At 47.1% G+C, this 22,841-nt stretch overlaps 1 protein-coding gene across 1 annotated transcript in view; it reads right to left on the bottom strand.

Annotated features, from left to right (window-relative positions):
- Positions 1-2,419: 2,419 nt before the first annotated feature.
- Positions 2,420-22,841, bottom strand: part of LOC147716934 (parathyroid hormone/parathyroid hormone-related peptide receptor-like) — a 296,895-nt gene continuing 276,473 nt past the window's right edge. The window contains exons 12-13 of the mRNA XM_086919829.1: positions 17,324-17,365; positions 2,420-3,523 (exon numbers count right to left, since the gene is read on the bottom strand). Of these exons, the coding sequence (XP_086775955.1) occupies positions 3,134-3,523; positions 17,324-17,365 (432 nt within the window). The 3' untranslated portion in view covers positions 2,420-3,133. The remainder of the gene's footprint in view (positions 3,524-17,323; positions 17,366-22,841) is intronic.

Raw genomic sequence — 22,841 nt, 5'->3', positions numbered from 1 at the left:
GTAACAAGAGGGATAGTTGGCCCCCAAGGATATCCTTGGGGGCCAACTATATACAGGTAGAGAAAGGTTTTTCTTTGTGAATTCTGATTTTCCTCTGTTTCTATACCTACATTAGTTAGTCAGGGGTTCCCCTTTGTTATATTGGATAAGTACTCGTACCAGGCCATGCCCACTTTGCCCACCACACTACAAACGCGCTCCCTGGCACGCTCTTGGATGGGAATGAAGTCCCCTTCACTGCTGGGGGTCCTTTAGGGGCCAACTAGCCTACCTTTTACATCCAGTAAGCCCAACGCAGTGGGATTGGTGAGAGGTAGACAAAAGCCACTCTGCAAACACGCCCCCTGGCCCTTTTGTAAGTTGAGGGATTAAGTCCCCTTGAATCCTGAGGGTCCCTGGGGTCCAAATAGCCCACCAGGTACCTCCAGCAAGTGCCACAGAGCTGCATTGTAGAGAGGTGTAAAAAGGGGTGTGGCAGGGACCACAGGCCTGTGGCGCTTACTGGAGGTAACTGGTGGGTTAGTTGGCCCCAAAGGACCCCCAGTATTAAAGGGGAATTAATTCCCCAATTTAAAAAGCCCCACAGGGCATGTTCGCAGAATGTTGCTGGGAGGGGGCGGGGCCTCCGGCACAATCGCAGTCTTTTCTTTTTTTTTAGAATGGGGGCTGTGTGGCCCCCTTCTTTTCCCTTTTGTTGGACCCTGGAGACTCCATCCCCCAGGGCCTGACCCCTTTAAAAAAAAAAAATAACGGGAAGGGAGTGGCGGGGGCACCCCTCCCGTGGCCAATTGCGGACCCGGGGACCCCATCCCCAGGGGCATGGCCACAATATTTGGGTTTTTTTTATGGAGGGGGGCTGCATTCCCCCCCCGCCCCTCCTGAGGCCTCCATTGGTTCCGGGTACCCCATCCCCCAGGGCCAGCCTTTAATTTTTAGAATGTTTTATTTATTTTAGGGATGGGGGCCACGTGGCCCCTCTCCCAGGCCACTTCTAGCCCCGGGGACCCCATCACCCGGGGCAGGCCCTATCCATTGTGAAACATGGGGGGGAGCCCCAATGCCCCCACGGTCCCGCCGGCTCCCCACATCCTGCAGGAGCCAGCATTGCTATTCCACATGGGGAGCTGCTGACATGCAGCTCCCTGTGTGGAAAAGCAATCTGATTTGTTTTTATGAAGCGAGAGCAGGCTTCCCTGCTCTCGCTTCAATGAAGCAAAGCAGTTTGCAATGACAGAGTGGGAGCCGCACTGCTCCCGCCCTGTCATTGCAAACAGCAGTGTCCCGGGGGTGGGCACCCCGGGACACTGCAGGAGCCGGGTCCTGGGGGGTGGCGGTCTATAGGGCCATCAAGGGCTCCTGGAGGTGGGCTGCGCGGCCCCCCTCCCAACATTGGCAAAGCCTCGGGGAGGTGGTGGTCCCCGGGGCTCGGGGGTCCCTAACGGACTCCCGAATTTACATAGTTAGTGCCCCGGGGAGGTGGCTGTCTCTGGGGTATGTGTGGGGGCTCGAGCCCCCAGACACAGGTTCTAATATTTAAGAAAAGCTTCGGGGGTGGCGGTCCCCGGGGCTTGGGGGCCTTGGAGGCCCCCCACCCTTTTTTAATAAAAAGCCCCGGGGGGTGGCGATCCCTAGGGCTGCGGGGGCCCCCCTGGGCCCCTGCAATCACAATATGGCATGTCCCGGGACATAGCCTGTCACGAGATGGCTGCCAACACTTCCTGGTTTAGAGTGTTGACAGCCAATTAGAATAAAGCTCGTAGTCGTGAGGGTCTGCGTATCCAGCGCGCTTCTATATATCAAAACTTTTATTTTTTTATTTTCTCGGCAACTACTGAACGGATTTACACCATTTAAAAAAAAGTCTCTTTCTGAACCAAGGGCTACCTTTTTGCCAAATTTGGTGTAATTCCATTCAGCAGTTCGAGCTGTAGCCGTGTCTAAAGTTTCTTATGGGAGATTGATTTTCCAACCTCTATTTTTTTAATTTCTCAGGAACTACTGAACGGATTTACACCATTTAACAAAAAAGGTCTCAGCAGTTCGAGCTGTAGCCTTGTCTAAGGTTTCCTATAGAAAATAACATGGAGAAAACACGCTTTGGGATCCCCCTTTTTTCTCGGCCCCTGCTTGCCAAATCATCCCGAAACTTTTAAGACAGGAGCTGACCGGAGCTCCCCACGAGTTTTAAAAATTTCCCAAAGATTCGTCATCCGCACCAAAGTTATTGGGAAAACAAAAAACACTTTTCCTATGGAAAAAGGCCCTAACTACAACTATCTACTGGCGACCGCGAGTACAATATATATCTATATATATATATCTATATCTATATCTATATATATATATATATATATATATATATATAGAGAGAGAGAGAGAGAGTGAGAGAGAGAGAGAGAGAGAGAGAGAGTATAATATACACACATATATATACTTTTAAGATTAGGACACTCTAAATTAACTAATCTGCAAAGTAAAAGACTGAAAACTTACCAGCCACGTTAAGACTCCGGATGTAACTCCCACAGTGTAATGACTCCTGATATAGTGGCTGCGCTGTAAACATAGGCTTCGTCCTGGATTTATTTTACCTGATGATAATTCTAAAAATATATGCTAAATTCCATATTTGTAAAGCGTGACGTACCACCCTCAAGGGTATCCAGGAGCTGGAAGCCGTCAGAGAGTTTAAGTGAGCTATATAGCCTAGAGTCACATGATGCCGAGCTGAGCCATTGTCGGACATAGAACCGCGAGCCCTGTGCTCCAGAGTCAGCCGCTCTGGTCGCTGCGCCACACCTCTCCCACTAATTTTTTAGTGGATCATGTAGCTACTGAAGAGTAGAAGGGGAACTGTGTGACCTGTCTCACTTTGATGGCGTATAATTCCAACACATTAAGGGAACACAAATGTGAGAAAGATTCATTACAACCTCACAAAGAACTTACATTTTTCAGATTTTAGTAACTGTGGCAAATAAAGATGAGTACATTTTGTCCAAAGTTACACTGAACGTCCTGTTACACAGCCAGGATCTGTTACAGTGATGAATTGTTCATGTGTTTCCTGCCACAGTCATGCGGCTGTAATTGGCAGAAGAGCAACCCCCAAAATGAGCACCGTGATCCATTGTCACAGTACTGTTTCCAGTTCGATCTGCAGGCTGGTGCTGCTTTGGTGCATTGCGTGGGAACAGCAGGTATCTTTGTAGTCCTCCATGACGCCCCTGGGAGGGTTCTCTGTGGCGGGAGAGGGCATGGTATGCTCCAGATTAGATGGGCACTGGGCGCATCCAGGCACGTTGTTTAGTGACTGGCAGGGTAGTGCCTTGTGCTTTCCGGCCTGTAGTGATCCTCCAACTGATGCCCTGTGATTGGCAAGGCTCATACAGACACTGTTAGTGGTATGGGATACTACTCCTCCATAGTGGCAACTACCACCTGTGCTTGTGACGCGGGCTCTCTGCTTGATGTCGAGGTTCAAGTTCCTTCTAAACCAGGCTTTCTTTATTTCTGCCTGTACCTGGGGAAGAAAAAACACAATCAAACAGAGCTGCTCAAAGTTGTAATAAGGGGAAAATGATTGTCTCACCTAAATGGAATTAAAGACACAAACATGTCTCTAGACCAGTCCACATCTGATAAGAGACCTCTCCTCTGCAAACCACCTCCCCGTCTTTCTCCCTTATATACCAGGGGAAGGGATAGAGCATGTAATGTCCACCCATGTCCACATCCTCTACTTCTTACTCCCTCCCTCCATAACTGCTTCCATCCACCAGGTAGAGTTCCCTTCCTACCTTGAGTGGAAGTCTGGGTTCTAATTTGGATAGAGAGATGAGTATTACCTCATATTCAGTTATAAGATTCTGCAAGCTAGTAATTGTTAAACAATTGGACAATAACCTCTCTACCAGCATAATGTATGCTGTTTCTTTATTCTAGTGTTGGAATACAAGCAGAATTAAACAGTGCAAAGAAACATCTTAAGAAGATATTTGGTAGGAAGCAGTGTCTACTGCAACAGTTGTGACGGTTTTCACAGAAAGGTTTTGTGAGAAACTGTTTTGCAACTGGCTGAAACGACCATGTGCTCGTAGTATGTATATTGTTTCGATTGTGTCATTATAATGTATTCACAGGATAAGCCCCTTCTTAATTGAAGCTAGAAAATTCCCCATTGTGCTCTACTGGAAACTGAAATATCTGCATGCATTATTCCATATCATTGAATGCTAATTCAATTAAATCTTCATCACGTTTAGGTAGAACCTAAATCAGCAAATATCAATAGATTGAATGGCATCAGTGTTATAAATTGGTTAAAATTGATGCCCCGATCTTTATTACTGGTCTGTCACCAACGCTGCAGTATGCATTTATATGGTACTTGTATAACGGAAACCTAGCTGAAGGGCAGTGAACTATCAAAATAGACATTGCATGCACAATTTATCACTGTTATACGACATGTACTTCACAGTGGGTGCCTCCCACTACAATAGTAAGCAAATATTCTCATGGACACTTCTAAGCGTGGATTCCTCACCGTGTGAATAATTCCCATGCTTCAGACTGGATCAAGAAACGTTTAGAGCAGTTCTCCTGCGTGCCACTAAGTGGTGCTGTGCGGCTCCGCACCAACATCGTTCACTCAGAAAAGGACAAGTGGAGCCCCATGTAAGCAACACCCATGTGCCCTGACGTCAGTTCCTTTCTTTCTGCGAAGCCCATCCAGTGCAGTTTAATTTACATTCTGAGTTTCGTAGTCGTGCTTTTACAATAAGAAGGAAAACCTACAAGTATGACAATGCTAAGGGACAAACGCTTAAATAAGAACTTCACTCTCAATATGGGGGCAGCTTACAATACATGTCAGTCTATGTGCCACCCTCACACTAGCTCCATATACCTCAATTTCCTCACACTTCACATGGGCCTCAAGTTTATCCCATTTTCCATGTGCCCCAAGAGCCTCACACTGTTTTCCTATCTGCTTCATGCTTTTCACACCAGTCTTCCATGTGCCTAAGACCCCTTCCACTCTCTTCATGTGCACCAAGCTCCTCACACTGTCTTCCCTGTGTACCCAAACTCCTCATACTGCTTTAACATGTGCCTGAAAAAAGGCATCGCGCAGGTCCCTTCGGCGCAGAGGGGCCCCAGCCCTTGAAGAGACCACCCTTCAGCCCAAGGGTGATTGATGGTGGTGCCTGGGATCAGACCACGACTCCAAAGCCTGAAGAGGAGGGGGTCAGGGTGTTTGGAAGTGGAACAGAGCCGGAGGCCGCCAAATCCCTGCTAGGGGCCGCCACGCAAATATGTATCCATCCTCAGAGGATTATTATATTATGGATATATATTGACATAGTGGCCCCTGGGGTTTGGTGGCCCTGTGCAGGTGAACAGCTTGCACATGCCTAAGGCCGCCCCTGGTGGGAGGCTATGTTCCAGATTTTCTGCACTTCACTGGTTCCCTCTGCACCTTTGGGCCCAAAGGATCTATAGGGGTCTCCAGTCAGACTTCCACTGGCGGGTTTGCTCTCAGCGCCATCTATGCCCCTTGAGCCCGTATTGGGTTCAGCAACCTCGTCTCCGTCGCCATCGCCACACTGCACACTGGTTCTGCTTGCATCAACGCTGCTGCCAACACTTGATGCCAGATGACGATATACAGCCTATTGTACTATCCAACTCCGAATTAAATCCGCCACGACTTCGTATGAAGTCACGCCCGGCGTCTACTGGAGTGCAACCATTTGCCAACACCTCTGATTCATTCTGATACACTGTCTTACTACATGGTAGTGCCCAGATTTTACATCATATTTTTGGCACCGAATCGAGCAACAATGATGCGGATAGTTATGTTCATCTAGTATGAAGATCTTCAGAATGCCAGTGGGCTTGACACTTCCTCTGATACTGTCCTTGTGTCTCCCCAGTGGCATGGTATGGATGAAAGCACCTTTTTCGCTGCAGTGATGCAAAGGGCAGCTGAGGTGTTACATTTACAATTGTGAAGCATTGAAGTGAAAACTAACACATTAAGTTTTATAAACTATCAGACTCTCAATGAGCCACTGCTGCCATCTGACAAGTTACTTACTGGCACCCTTCAGGGTACCTGTGCTAAGCCTTTGCTGGGGTCCCCAGTTAATAAACAGGTTGCCTGCCACTGCTGTCCTGCATCTGGCGATCCTGCCTTCTTAACACGATATCCCTCTCGTGAGAGTCCCACCAGCAGGGTCGCCCCCTATGCCTTCCCTACCACTCCTCCTAATGTGAGCCCAAAATAATAGAAATCTTTGGGAAGAGAATTTTCTTCTCCATGAAACTTGCTCTGAGATTAATCAATGCCATTTACCTCCTTTGCCATCTTTCCATGCCCTTTGGTATATGGTGGCTTAAGTTCCACCGGCTGATCGGAACGAGCTGTGGTTATCTCTTACGCAGTCTATTCAGTACAGCAGGGATGTAGCAAAATTTGGCTTAGGTTCAAAACTGGATGGACTGCCTGGGACGTGCCATGGGTAACATGGTACCCTCCGGTGCCACACCTGAATGAGGTTCACAAGCTTTTTTGGGGACATCGAAGCATATTTAATGGACATGCCTTTTGACAGATCATGAATTTTTATTGATAAAGCAAACTTGGCCTTGGTGAGTATTAAAGAGAGCAGAGCCACAGCATGGTTCCCTGTGCCTTGGGCCTTTCTGCTCCCACAGGGCAGTTCTACTAACAATTTCAACCTCTCCTCGGCTACGTTAGATGCTTTTCCATCTATTGATGCCAGACTCCTATTACAGCACAGCAGGATTTTCAGGCCTGTCATGGCAGAGTCCAACAAAGCAGCAGAGACAGTAATCACCCAATCCCTTGCCCCTCCAGTGGCCACAACTGCAAAACCACTTAAGTGTGTCCTTATCAGCACACAGCCACCCTATCAGAGGCAGGGTCCAAACTTTCCTCCAAGGGTGGCAAGCAATATTGACAGGCAAGTGGGTCCTCCAAATTGTTGATCGGGGCTATAAGCTTCCATTCCTTTCTACCCCGCCACACCTTCCACCGACTTCAGGACTGCTGAGGACTAACCATCTGTCCATTTTACAACACAGAGTAGCTTTAGGCCAAAGGGGCCATAGGTGGGATTTTGGTTTTGGAAGAGGGAACTAGGTGTTATTCTTGCTACTTTCTTGTGCCGAAGATGGTTTGAGGCTTTCGTCTTATTTGAGAACTTCACCCAGTCAGATCCTTCCTGCTAATGACAAATTACAGATGCCAATGCTAGTAGAGACTGGATGGTGGCATTGGAGCTGGAGAATGCTTATTTTCACATCCTTGTACTGCAGACCCACAGGCACTTCTAAAGTTCACAGTAGGCTATGAGCATTTTCAGTTCTCAGTGCTCCACTTCGCTGTCACCAGTGCTCTTCGAGTATTCACGAAAGCAAAGGCATGGCTTTAGCACAACTACGGAGGTCAGGGTACCAGTCTTCCCCCTACTACGACTGGCTGTTGAAGGCCAGCTCGCCCCAGGCAATCTCCAGATAACAATGAACCTTTTAACATCACCTGACTCTTTCGCAAACGCTTCCTTGGTACAGCTTCGGGCCTTTCCCCAAGAAGGGAGAGTCCAGGACATTAAGGCTATGATCCAGGAATCCAGGACAGAGGCAGAAACATCAGGATCTCAGTGCAAATGACTCTGAGGCTTCTGGGATTGTTGGCCTTCTGCATCCTGCTAGTGACACATGCCAGATGGCACATGCAGGCTCTGCAGTTGGGCATAGAATCCCAGCGGGCAACATCATGGAAATCTATCAGATCCTGTCCAGATTTTGGAGGAGACTGCAAAGGATCTACAGTGGTGGCTACTGGACCACAAGTGTGGCAATGACACGCCCCTCTCCTTACCCCACCGAGAGCTCGTCATCGGTGAATCACTGCTGGGTTGGGGGGTCCAACTGGGAGAGGGGGACATTAGAGGCTTCTGGACTTTAGTGGAGACACAACTCCACATCAATGTGTTGCAATTGATGGCAGTTCACGTGGCATGGAAGGCCTTCCTGCTAATCATTAAAGGAAGGTTGGTGCTGCAACAAGCATGGCACTGTGGGTTCTTGTGCCCTGTGTCCAATGGCGCTGCACTGTTAGAAGTGGGTGGACCGCTAAGGGATTTCTCTTGTGGTAAATCACCTGGCTGGATCTTAAAATGCAAGGGCAGGCAGACTCGGGTACCTAGCAGATCACGAATGGCAGCTGCACCTGGAGGTGGCCCTGGCTCAATTTTGTTTTGCCACTACCAAGGAAGTTCAATGTAATCACTTCTATGCACTGAAATTTCCAAAGAAGCTTTCGCTCTGAGATGCTTTCTAGCTAGTGTGGAGCTCAGGACTCCTGTATGGCTTTCCGTCACTATGCTCTCCTGCCCTGAGTGTTGAAGAAGATCAGGAATGATTGGGCTCAAGCCATGCTAGTGGCACCGGATTAGGCCAGGAGACTGTGGTACCCAGAACTCCTGAGTAAGAGCATCTGTCCTCCAATCAAGCTGTCCCTTCAGGAGAATCTTCTGTCGCAGTAGGAGGGCAGGGTATTGCAACTAGGACTGCGCCCTTTCCACCTCCATGCTTGAATATTGAGCGGCGACAGTTCACCTGCTTCAACCTGTCCCTCAAAGTTGTTGATGTCCTCTTAGCGATGAGGAGACCCTACAAAAAATGTTGGGACAATTTTGTGGACTGACCCTACATACGCAAAGATGTCTGAAGTGTTGCTGTTTGTTCTGTGCCTGTTCCAGCAAAGACTTGTTTTGGGCACAGTTAAGGGCCACTTATCAGCTCTTTCGGCCGGATAAGCTTTCTTTATTCAAATCACCCACTGAAAGGAGGTTTTTGAAATGTTTGCAACTTTTGTTTCCACAAAAACCCTTTGTGATGCCCTAGTAGGACTTTAATTTAATCCTCACTTTCTTGATGTGTAGCCCTTTTAAATTATTGCACCGTTGTCCCTTGAAACTTCTGACTTTAAGGACAGCCTTTCTTATCATCATAACATCGACTAGATGTGTGAAGCAACTTCGGGCTCTCAGTGTAAATCCACCATACACCACATTTTTTCATGACTAACTGGTTCTAAGGACCTGCGCTTCATTTTAACCCAAAATAGTCCATCGTTTTCATGTTGGTCAGTCTATCACACTTCTGGAGTTCTTTGCTTGGCCTCCCTCCTCTTAAGGAGAAAGAGAGACTACACTGATTAGCCTCTAAAAGCGCGGAGAGTTTCTACATGAATTGTGCCTAGAACCATTGAGTGGACGATCAGCTCTCTCAAGGGTTTTCTTCAGCAAAGAGGAACAAGCATTTACAATGCAATAGGTCTCGCAGCATTAAAGTATGAGTTATTGGCACTGTGTATGACAATGCGTTGCATAACATTTTTAGCAAACTTTGAATTGGTGAGCAGTGAGAGTGTGCGCAAGAGTATGCTGTTCTTGAAAGCACTGTGGTAGAGAGTGCAGGAATTTGGGTGACCTGAGCAATGTGGATGATGCACCTCACGCACAGGGCTGACGCAGTTATTATTCACACAACTCTGATGATGCACCTCACGCACGGGCTCACAGTTGTTATTCACACAGCTCTGATGATGCACCTCACGCACGGGACTGACGCAGTTTTTATTCACACAGCTCTGATGATGCACCTCAGGCACGGGCTCAGAGCTGTTATTATTCACCCAGCTCTGATGATGCACCTCAGACTCAGGACTGACGCAGTTATTATTCACACAGCTCTGATGATGCACCTCAGGCACGGGCTGACGCAGTTATTATTTACACAGCTCTGATGATGCACCTCAGGTATGGGTTCACAGCTGTTATTATTCACCCAGCTCTGATGATGTACCTCAGACACAGGACTGACGCAGTTATTATTCACACAGCTCTGATGATGCACCTCAGGCACGGGCTGACGCAGTTATTATTTACACAGCTCTGATGATGCACCTCAGGCACGGGCTCACAGCTGTTATTATTCACACAGCTCTGATGATGCACCTCAGGCACGGGGCTGACGCAGTTATTATTCACACAGCTCTGATGATGCACCACAGGCACGGGCTGACGCAGTTATTATTTACACAGCTCTGATGATGCACCTCAGGCACAGGCTCAAAGCTGTTATTATTCACACAGCTCTGATGATGCACCTCAGGCACGGGGATGAGGCAGTTATTAAGCATTCACAATGCAATAGGTCTCGCAGCATTAAAGTTTGAGTTATTGGCATTTTATATGACAATGTGTTGCATAAAATTTTTAGCAAACTTTGAATTGGTGAGCAGTGAGAGTGTGTGCAAGAGTATGCTGTTCTTGAAAGCAGTGTGGTAGAGAGTGCAGGAATTTGGGTGACCTGAGCAATGTGGATGATGCACCTCACGCACGGGGCTAACGCAGTTATTATTCACACAGCTCTGATGATGCACTTCACGCACAGGCTCACAGTTGTTATTCACACAGCTTTGATGAAGCACCTCACGCACTGGGCTGACACAGTTATTATTTACACAGCTCTGATGATGCACCTCAGGCACGGGCTCACAGCTGTTATTATTCACCCAGCTCTGATGATGCACCTCAGGCACGGGGCTGACGCAGTTATTATTCACACAGCTCTGATGATGCATCTCAGGCACGGGCTGACGCAGGTATTGTTCACACAGCTCTGATGATGCACATCAGGCACGGGCTAACGCAGTTATTATTCACACAGCTCTGATGCACCTCAGGTACGGGCTGACGCAGTTATTTTTCACACAGCTCTGATGATGCACATCAGGCACGGGCTAACACAGTTATTATTCACACAGCTCTGATGCACCTCAGGCACGGGCTGACAGTTATTATTCACACAGCTCTGATGATGCACCTCAGGCACGGGCTCACAGCTGGTATTATTCACACAGCTCTGATGATGCACCTCAGGCACGGAGCTGATGCAGTTATTATTCACACAGCTCTGATGATGCACCTCAGGCACGGGCTGACGCAGTTATTATTCACAAAGCTCTGATGATGCACCTCAGGCACGGTGCTGACGCAGTTATTATTCACATAACTCTGATGATGCACCTCACGCACGGCATGGAGCAACACACCTTACTAGCAAATCCCATCACACACACTTGATCAAGAACCCTACACTCAATACGTCAAAACATAAATATGGGTAGATGCTTGAGTACAGGACTATATAGATCATATCAAAAGCAAGTTGTTTCTAGGTGTCAATGCCGTGCTGGGAGATCCCCGCCGCTCGACATGCGTGGCCGATAACACAGGCCAGATGCCAACCCACAGGCACCCCAAGGCTCGGACCTTAAGCCGTCTGGTATGCTCTCCTGCACCTCCACTGGATGTCCCTAGGTACCGCCGCTATGCCAGTTGAAGTAGAGCCAAAGCGGGATGCAGGGCAGAGAACAGGACCCCCTGAAGCACGAAAAGGGGCGAGGGGCCACGGACAGATCGGTGGCACCGGGAACCCCCCTGCACTCCCCGCCGTCGGTAGAAAGTGCATCCACCTCCTCACAGCTTCACGGAGTCTCGGTGGGGGCTGGGCAATAGGAGGTCAGCAGCTGCCTCCAGCTCCCGTCCAGGCCAACCCCGCAGGGAAACAGTGCATCCGGAGATGAGGGGGCCCCAGCAGTGACTTGGCAGGTCCCCGGATGCCAGTGAAATGGGGGACACCCCCGCAGTCCCGCAGTGGCAGCAGCCAGGCCTTAGAGTGACAAACAGGTCCAGAGGCCCTCAAAGGGGTGTCTCGGAGGTCGATGGTGGAGTGGAATAGCCGTCAGCAACCACGGGCGGTGAGGCTGCAGTGGTAGCTCGATCAGCTGCGAGGCCGGGTCAGCCAGGGAAGGAATCCCAGGGAAGCCTTGCCCACAAATAGGGCCTCAGGTAGCAGTCACAGCAACACAAGGGGGTCAGGAGCGCCTGGGATCAGCAGCGACAGCAAGCCCAGCTGGGCAAAGGAGGGGGCCGTTTCAACGGAGATACATGGGGCGCGTCACAGCAGCAGCAGGACCCTCGCCGGAAGGGGGCCCGTGCCGGTCGTCAAGGCCTGTGAGTCACAGGAGGCCAGCAGTCAGTCCAAGCACTGGGGCACAGAAGGGCCTATGCTAGAAAATACCCGCCTTCACTTACCAGCAAAGGTGGAAGGAGTGTTCACAGTGAATCGCCGCCACATCCCTCACGCTATCGAAGTAATCCGAGCAGATGGTGCACAAGGCACGGATCGGCATTTTAAACACTAGTAGTGTCAGCGCACCAAACGGGGTTCTATTGACTCCTCCACCGCTCTTTCACACCACTTTGGGATCCCCTGTTTGTATTTCTTCGGGGTTCTGTCAACGCGCACGCGTAGCTCAAGTTTCACTGTTTCCTATGGTATTTCAAAAAGTTCTGAAAACGAAACCTATTGTGGGGCGGGACTTCCGTTTCGTGCACGTGGAGTTTTAGTTCTGCTTTCCTGCGGCTTTGTGCACGGCCTTCGCAGTTTCGATAAACTCGTGGTCACGGCCTGTCAGCGCTGAGGCTCCTGAGCTCCCCAGCAGCAGGCTCAGGCATGCAGCAGAGCAGGAGGCAGGCGCCCAAGCACAGAGGAGCGGGGGGAGGGAGCACAGCAGCGAGGCGAACGTGGAGTGACGGCCGCCGCCGCGCTGTGATTGGCCAGCGCCGGCCCGGAAGAAGAAGGGACGTCCTCCCGTGGCCCAGGGCTCCCCTGGAGTGTGGAGAGCCCGGGGCTGCCAGCCAAAAGGGGACACAGCTTTGCGGGGCTCCCATGTACTGGAGGGAGCCCCGGCAGAGGAACCAGCAAGCATTGTTGGGTAGCGGAGGGGGCGCGAGGCACATTGTCAGTGCCTGCCCCCACCGCGAGAGTCACAGACATCCTGCCGCCATCAGAGGAGCCCCCCCTAGCAGCCGGTGAGTATTTAAAGGCGGGGGGAGAAACAGGCGCTCGCATCATCTCCCGGGGGCCCACTAACTATATCAGAGAGGTGCCACGGAGGCGGTGAGGCTGTTTAGGGGGGAGGGCACAATCACGCCTGTGCTGAGAGAGACAGGAGATGTTGAACGCGCGCGCGACCTGATCGGATTACGGCAGGCGGCGCGTGCACATCTCTTGTCGCTCCCTGTACATTCTTGTTAGCCAAAATGATTGCAATAGAGTCTCGCAGCGACGATCGCTTTGCGATCGTTTCGCAGGTGCGAGACCTAAAAAAGCAGTGCAAAAATATACTACTTGCTCTCAAAAATCTTTCAAGCTTATTCAACCAGGGCCAAAGCTACTACTGCTGCATTAGCATGCAGAGTACCTGTCCTGGTCTACCTGTCGGATGGCTACGTCAGCTTTGATACACAACTTTGCGAAGTAATATTGCTTTGACCATCCGTTGAGAGGCACATTTTACCTGTTCAGTACTGCAGGACATTTTGGGGTGAGCTAGTTCACAGACCGACCACCTTGGGAGGGACTGCTCTTGCATCTATTCACAAGTTGAGGAACCTGCAGTTAGAAATATCCATCAGAAGAACAAGTTACTTAACCTCCAGTAAAGATCTTACTGGTGGATATTATAACTGGCAGCAGATTTCTCACTGATCCGCCTACCTCCCTGTTCAGTGAAGTTTACCCTTTTCGAACTAAAATGGTCTCAATCTAGAGATCTGCCCACTGGTCATACCAGTTTGCCATTGGGCTTTGTGTCTAAGAGAGCAGACAGCCTAGAAAATAACCAAAGTCAGCGTGCATGGGTGGTGCTTATATGGGGTTCCACTTGTCCCCTTTGAAGCAGAACGATTTTGGTGTGGAGCCACACAACTCAACTTGTAGACTGGTCAGCATTAGGGTGGTCTTACCACAAACATTTTGCTTTCACTGTCCTATTTTTCTGAATTAGTTTTTTTCTGGCTTCAGGACTCTGTGCACTATACCACTGCTAATCAGTGCTAAAGGGCTTGTTTTCACTCCCTAAAACATGGTAAAATCAGCTTACACCGGATTGACATATTGAATTTACTTATAAGTCCCTAGCAGAGTAGCATACCATATATCCAGGGCTTGTAAAGTAAATGCTACAAGTGGACCTGCAGCATTTATTGTATCAACTAGTTAAGTAGCCCCTTAAAAATTGCTCACAGCCCTGCCATTGCATCCTTTATGCAGTTTTAAACTACCAACTCGACTTGGCAAAAGAACCTCTTTGTCAAGCCTTAAACTCCCCTTTTATTACATATAAGTCACCCTTAAGGTAGGCCTTAGGTAGCCCATGGGGCCGGGTACATTGCATTTAAAAGATTGGACATGCACTTTTAACTTTTACATGTTCTGGTAGTAAAACACACACATTCATTTTTCACTAGTGAGGCCTACCTCTCATAGGATGACATTGAGTTGCCATATTACATTTAATAAGTGCTAACTTTGGATTTAGAGCAAGTAGGAAAAGTTTGGCGTTTGAGAAATGTAATTTAAAATCATATTTAATGATGAAGTCGGATTTTAAATCAACTTATTTAAAACCCAACTTTTAGAAATGTGTCATTTTTCTGCCCTAGCTATTTGGTGCCTGCAGCCTATTCCTGTGTCACATGACTGGGCGAAGTTGGCAGTTGGACTTTGTATATTCCTCCCAGACAGCCACAAAATAGAGAGATTAGTTGTGCTTGGATGAGCCATCACTGAAAGGGTGGGGGTAGTAGCTGGCCCTAACCCCACTGACAATTCAAAAGGCTGTGCCCTGCCTTCACATAAATTACTTCATACCAGCCCACTGTGCCTGCAGCCAGGCTGGAGCAAAAGCTGGGGAGGTGGGAAATTCCAAACACTTCTTAGAGAATCTCTAGAAACTAGACCTACTTCAAAGAAGGCACCAGCTGTAAAAATATGACCTTCAGACCCACTCTTCAGTTCACTTTCTGGATCTGGGGTGGAAGGACTCTCATAGGACCGCCTGCTGCTGTGGCCTGCTTTTTACTTCAAGTGGCTGCTTTGCTGTACCTGGAAGGACTACTCTCCTACCTGAAGCCTGCCATGACTCCTAAGAAGTCTGCCCTGCTGCTTGAGCCCTGCTCTTTTACTTGAACTCATTATTACCAGAGTGACTCTAAGGTCTAGTTGGTTGGCCTCTTCATCCATACCTCAGGGACAGAAAAAGCTCCAACCATCTTGACCCGCAACTGGACCCAGTCCTGACCATCCACGTGGTGCCTCTCCAGCCCTGGACCCTTAGAAGTGGTGCTAAAGGTACCCAGAAAGTCAAACTTGGGAAAAGTTTTAGCTAAAACGTACTCTGAGAATCGCAAGGAGACCTGGACCTACCTACTCGTCAATCTGCCCAAGGTGCTTTGCCAGTCAACCTGACTTTGCAGCAGCTTCTGCTACTTTCTTCTCCACAAAAGCAAATACGGTTCAGCGGTCCTTTGGGAAGGGGTATCCGGCCACATGAAGCACTCTTGGGCTAAAACTTGCATCTTTGTCCCTCTGAAGATTTATGACTTCCAAAAAAGAGACTAAATCTGAACTTAGAAATCTTCACTGCAGCTACATCCAGATGACGATACCGCTCCTCAGACACCTCCTGCAGCTTTGCCCCGCATAACTTAATGTTCTCAGACATTTTTCCACAAAATGTCTTCTAATTCTTCTAATTCCGAAGGTTAGTGCCGACAAGACCCAATCCCATTTCCTGTATGCGACACATGCTCCATCGAATTTGGCCACATTTTTTTACCTTGATCTCACGCGACTCAATGTCCGCGGTTGGTGCTTTGATCTTTAAGATCCTAGTTTTTACCTTAAACTTATAAAATTCATAACCTGTTCTATTGATTGGATTTTTGTTATTTTGGTGTCAAATAATTTATAAAAATGTACTTTATGTTTCTAAATTGATGAGGGTTTTTTCCTGTGTTAAATTGTGATAGGTTCTCCGCGCACACTCTGTTATAATCACTTAACTAACTAATCTAAGTTCATTTAGTGCTACTCCATCAGTTGGACCTTGTCAGAGTGCCATGAATCATAAGTAAGTAATTATTTGGTTAGGAAACTTCTTCCCTGAAGAATGTGCGCACTTGTTACTGGGAACGATGACAGTTCCTTATCGATACTCCAAACAACATTAGAAACAATTATAAGCCGACTTGGCGTCAATCAAATCTTCTTTATTTTCAGAAGTAATTCAATTATTCGAGTTTATACCAATCCACTATAATTTCTGTGGACATCACATGAAATTCTCAATCCATAAATTTAATCAACCCAATGCATTTCGGGTCACTCCATTGACCCTTCCTCAGGGGTCTATAAAAATGATAAACAAGAAGCTAATTAATCCAAAAAATACCTATGTCTATTAATATTTTACATGTACATTTTTTATGGTTAATCAGTTAAAAACCTACTCAGTTTAATATCATACTAACACAGTATGTCTAAACATGTCACCCAACATTATCATGTCATTGAATTCTTATACATAGGTTTAGATAATTTTAACTTTTTGTAACCTAGTGCTAATCGTAAATCACATTATTGGCATTAAGAAACCAGTAAAGTGTCAGTGTAAAACAATATGTTGTGCTAAATGTATTAAAGATACTCATAAAATATAGCAAGGTCTGCCGTCTAGGTATAAATTCCTGATGTGTCATATGTACTCATTATTTAAAAGTTATAGTGCCCGTTAACAGGGACGGTTCTCAATGATTATAAATTCTCACACTCTAAGCTGTGTTTTCACTTTATTACTGTTTGTGTGCTGTATTAATACTTTAAACATTGTTTCTAAGTTAAGCATGACTACTTTAGTGCCAAGCTACCAGAGGGTTAAGCGCAGGTTAATTTAGGGACTTTAGTTGTTCAACCTGCCAGAGACTGTAGCTGATGCTTGAGCAGGGTTTACACCCCTCTCAGCCAACAACCCAATTTCTCATATTCACCTAGCATCGTGCAGGAGAACTGCTCTAAAGGTTTCCAGATCCATTCTGATGCCTGATATTATTCACAAGGTAAGGAATCTGCTGTTAGATAATGTAGCCACCAGAGAGATCATTAACAAAGGTAAGTAACTTGTTCTTCATTTAACAAATCAATTCAAATTAAAGAAATATTTTTACAATTAAGAACATCAGAAATTGTAATTTATCTTGCATTAAGTATTATCCATAAACCAACCCCTATTTTAGTTGTGAACACAGATTCTGCTCGTCGTAAGATCCCTCCACTTAGCAACCACAGCTCTGCAGGATAAACTTACCTCTCCATTGCAGAAGCAGTAAATGATGGCCACAAAAAATCCCTGCAAAGAAACAAAATCTCCATTATTCCAGCTGACCCTGAGAGATGGCCGATACCTGATACTTCTGCAGCAAAGTAACGTTAACATCACTCTTTCAGAAACCTTACTCAGGTTACCCACTACTGAGGTGATGTGAATGGTCAGTTTCAGACCAGAGCAATGAATTTCTTTGGGATGTCAGGTTCTTTCAAGCCATGGTAAAGAGGTCCTTCCGACTTTGCGCTTGTGTCTGAGGATGAACATTTTCTAGGGAACTGTTGCAATGTGATTTGGAATTGTCAGAATGACTTAGTCATAAGGGTATTTACTGGAGTATCTCTGTATATTGAGTTAAAGACCACAGAGGAGCTAAGTCCTATCTATCTTTGTCACAAGGAAATAGCTGTTGAATTACAACTAGACCACCAGTGAAACATTGTTAGGAACACATAAATTAACCAGAAAAGGCGAAAAGCTGCTCACAAGAGAGGGAGGCTGAGAGAAACAATCTAAGAGGTTCAGAGCCTCCCCTCTCTTGACTGGTAAGGCGTGTCCTGCTGGCTGAGCCTGGCAGGGGGTTACCACCTCACCTTCAGACAAAAGTCCTTAACAATCACCCACACAGATTGTTAGGTGAAAGGTGTGATTCTATAGCCTGGCATGCCCACACCTGAAGAATACCCAAATAAGGCCCATCAAGTATGTCCATAGACATGAGCCAATGGTGGTATCATGGGTCTTTCTGCTCACCTTGCTGCAATGTTAAAGTCAGCAACTTCAGATGCCAGTTTATAAGGCCCACTTGGGCAGCTGAAATTGATAAGGACTCCCCAACCACAGCAGGCAAAAGACCCCTAGGACTCTTCGCCAGCAGACTCCAGAGTGTTCAGTCTCCACTTCCCACAAAGTTGATCTCTAATTCCACGACTTTCCTTCTTTTTGGAGCATCCTCTTATTAACAATTTCATGTTTACAAGTATAACGGAACTGAACGTAGGTGAGATACAACATGTCAACTAATAGAATCTGAATTATTAAGTGCAAAGCTTTTTTGATATAAACTGACAAAGTCATAAAACATAGCAAACCCCAGAAAGAAACATAGGGTTGGGATTGTAGTGAGAAGGAGTATGTCGTTAAAGGAAAAAAGGCAATGTGCATAAAGATGAAAATGCAGATATAGATTGCAGTTGTCATGAAAAAGGATACATAGCACATTACCATCTTCAGGCAGCAGCTAAGATAGCCACTTACATTGCTGCAACCATCCGACAAAGGGAACCATATATTTCTAGATCAAGGGAGAACCTCGTGGCTTCTGGAAAAAGGGGGTCGCAGATGTGAAGCTGGTATTGTAACTTGTAAAATATGTTCGCAGTTCGCCCGTTTTACCCATCTCTCAACCAGCCACATGTCATGGTTCTGGTGTAAAATTCTTCTAGTGTCTTAGAATACCGATTTCTGCTATTTACCTACTACCTACCTTCTCTAGACTTTGCCACTATTTGGCATGTCATGCAGTAAGGCCAACGAGATGTTTACCTGTAAGCCATGGTTGCGGATGCGGATGACCTTTACAGTAGCCCAGATTTATGACCAGTACACCCAAGCCTAGGGCTTGACTTTGGCACGTGACACGTGGATTATGCCACAGTTTGGCTTTCTGCACATCCAGCGGTTCACATCCAAGTACAGGCTAGCTGATTTCAAATGGAAGGTTATATATAGAGGAGGGTGTTTCACGAAGGCCCTTGAGGCTTAAGCATAAGGGTTGACTACACATCATTGCTATATGTTTTTGTGTCAATCTTTTTCCAGAGATCATGTTTCCTACGATCTTTAGGCAATGTATCATTTGCAGGTAGTTCCAGTGCTGTGAGGATTCTGTATGGAGTGCAGCTCATGCGAGGATTCGAGAAAATGCTCAGGGAAAGTGAGACCCGCAGTTATCCACGATTGCCATGTCCGGGCATTCAATTTTTTTTAAAACTGAGCTTGGTTTGTAATCACTTTCTCTTCGTCCCTGAGTCATTGGTGTTTGAAACCCTGCTACTACACCAGCAAAGGATAGAACTGTAATGGCCATACCTGTGGCAACTGGCCCCACACTGCCTGTTCTAGCCTCAACGAAGCTGCAGTGTAATGTCAGCAGTTCTGTAAAGGGCGTCTGACACCCCAAAGGGTGTCTTGGCACTACGGATCAGCAAACCAAGGTGATTCTGAGGTTTTAAGGAGAAGAGCCAGGTTTTTTGCTTCTTCTGGAATTTAAGCTGACATAGAGTCTGAAGCAGAGATGGCAAATTATGACAGTGTTTTGTTCAACCACCAATTCGGATAGTTTAACCCACAGTGCCCTCTAGGAGATGCACCCATTCCTCTGAGGGAAAGCCCAAAACATACGTTGTGCTTCCCTATGACCCACCTCCAGTGGTGCATCTGTGCATGTGGTCGACAAGACTACCAATTGCTGATATGGAAGGAACCACTTTCTCCTGAAAGGGGGAAGTAGAAAATAGTGTTCTAGGCGAGAATAATTAGTCCACTGCATGACTGCCAATCATTTCTAGAACATAAAAGTAATGAACTGCATTGCATAATAATCTGTTCCTACTGATCAATTTAAACACATGATTTAGGTTCATCGTCTGAGGACAAAGAATGAGTCTGAAAGAGCAGGAGTGGTTCCTTATAAACATGCCCTTACCTTAGTGCAACATCTTTGTTCTCCCCTACCCCCGTGCAACTACCATGGGCCGGGCCACTAGTGCATCTTTAAATGGCACTTGCAGCTGCGTACTTACTCCAGTGGTGGTGAGCCACGCGTAGCTTCTTTTCCATTGGAGAGAGCTGGCTGGCATGCCTACTTCCATCACTGCTATCGGGGCTGAGGCCAAACATACACTGTCTCCTTTGCTGATATTGAAGGGATTGAGCTTCAAGTGCCTGCCTTGTCCATTTCCTGGTAACAGCTCAATTTTAAATGCATATTGTAGACCCACTGCGGGCTGGGCGGGCTGCAGTAACCAAAGGAGGTTGAGACTTGGCACATACAACCCTCACCGATTGCAATCAACTCCCTCAGGTAAAGGTAGGCTACGTGATCATTTACATATTTATTGCGACACCAGAATTAGCGCTCCTATTCAGGTTGTTTGGCCCCTTACTTCCCTGACGCAAGGCTAGCTTGAGTCTGGAGTAGGCTTTCTTGCATAACACTTGCAAAGGCCATTGCCCCTGATAAGCCAGAATTGGCTTCTGAGGTCAGGTGGTGTCGGTAATAGTCCAGCTCCAGATTTGCTCCTAGAGATAAATATGAAATCTATTGATTGGAGCTTCCATTTGCCTTCAAGGACTGGCTTGGTTCATCTGACCGTCAGAGGATGGCTTGATTTTCGGAGAGAGAAGACTTACCAATGTAGTCTAATTTGTCTAACTGGTGGTACACTGCTGTAAGGTGCCTGGAAAGGAAACTATTCTTTTCTATGTTTAGTGAGGAATCTGCCACAGTCCACCACTCCAGCGGTGTGGGCCATACCATCCATGAGGCTGACTCTGCTGGCCAAGGGTCATTCAGTTGCAAACAGCTGGTATCTGAGTTTTCTCCATCGGAAGTAACGTAGTAATCAGTTGCTTTTTATGCTTTTTTGGATCACCTACAAGAATTGTCTGTTTTTCTTTAGACTGCAGCATTGTTTATGGTTATTTGCTGCGATGAGTACGACAGCCAGTTACAGTTCTCTCTTGCAAATCTCCTGAACGAGCTTTGACAAACTGCTCTAGCTCCCATCTGTAAGTGTAGCATGAAGCCAGGGAAGTTAGGCCGGCTACTCTTTGCCCTGTTACGACCACTATTCGGTTTGGACCCCAGTCCAAAAACAGATACTCGAATGGAACCACAAAAACCAGAGCTTCGGCTTTGCAAAAAAAAACGCTAAGAAATAAAAAAAGAAACCTATTATTTTATCACCAATATTTCCCATCGATTTTCAAACGTATTCGTAAGTTATAAGCACCAGCCACATTAATACCAAAGCGGAGCCCGTGCTTGAATGTCCAGTAAACTCCCACATTTCTTTCCGTCTGTAGGGACATCTTAAGGATTTTGGGGGCCTTGGGCCAAACATATTTTGGGGGCCCCTGTTCAGACGAGCTTTGAATTTATGATCCAATTTGAGCCCCTGTTTCCAATGCAGTTTCCATTCACTCAGCTGGGTTAGCGATCCAGTTTGCATCATAGCCCTTCGGCTATATATTCCCAATGTAAATGGACGCACTCAGCTGATAGCAGTAGGATTTATTGTTTACTGCCCTGCTACTAGGTTTTTAAAATTGTATATGTGTGGTTGAATTACTCTGTGCTTTTTAAAAATGTCTCCTACCTACGGGCACTTGCACTTTACTTGATTCTGCGTGCCTGCACCTCCTTAGCTGCTCCGATTTACATCTCGCTTTTCCTCCAGTCCTGGTCCGCCGCAGCTGATATGCCAATCGTGCGGTGGGCTGGGGCTACTATCGGGCTCCTCACTTCTGCCCACGCAGTTTCCACTTTTTCAGCTGCGTTTGAGAACCAGTTTACATTACAGGCATTATCCTATATATTCCCGATCCAAACAGGCGCGCGCAGCTGACAGCGGTTCGATTTAGTGTTTCCTGCCCTGCTACAAAAGGGGGTGGTGATAGCTGCTTAAAGCTAAGCAGTTTTTCCCTTTTGTACCGCTTTGTTCGCCATAAGTTGACAGGGTATGCTCAGACGTGAGTCCCTTGCTCGCTTTGCCACTGGATTCAAGCAAGCCTGGCTGAAGACAGCTGTAATGCCAGAAACCGGTCCTAGGAAGCTTTAATCCGGTCCAGGGAAGACATGGCTTGGCAGTTCGGGCTGGACTGTTCCCATGAGGCACAGCGTCAGACTGATTTGCACATGGCCATGTCTGAACTGGGGTGGCAGAGTGGGCTAAAAAACGCTGATGGATCAAACCCAGATCTGTTGACTGGGTGTGAGTGTTTGATTGGTTCAGATGCTCCGTTCATCACCACCCCCTTTTGTACCGCCGTGCCCGCACTGGAGGCAGATCCCTCTGCTTTCTAGGCGCAAAATTGTGGAATATCCTCACTGAGTCTTTGAGAATAACCACAGATCACTCTCTTTCAGGAATTACTTAAAAACCTGGCTTTTTAATAACTAAGGGGTCTTTTACGCACGTTTTCCTCTCGCTGTCATGCGCCAGGACACTCTAGTCTGAATAGCTGCGCGCTTTATTAAATACACTATTTCATTTAGTTAGGTCCCTGACAGTGTAAAAGAACACAAATTCTAAGGACCTTATTTATGAGGCCTTGCTTCACTTTAATGCCGCTGGTGCATCACTTTTTGTGACGCGCTGGCAGCTTAAAAAATGTGCCATGTTGCGCCCTACTTACAAACCTGCACCACATTATACCTGCACCAGGTATAATGTATGCAGGGTGGGTGTTGCCCGCAAAAAGCCTCGTAGAAGTG

The sequence above is a fragment of the Lissotriton vulgaris genome, chromosome 5, assembly GCF_964263255.1.
Source record: "Lissotriton vulgaris chromosome 5, aLisVul1.2, whole genome shotgun sequence".
Classification (NCBI taxonomy): domain Eukaryota; kingdom Metazoa; phylum Chordata; class Amphibia; order Caudata; family Salamandridae; genus Lissotriton; species Lissotriton vulgaris.
This window is presented reverse-complemented; position numbering and strand designations above follow the sequence as displayed.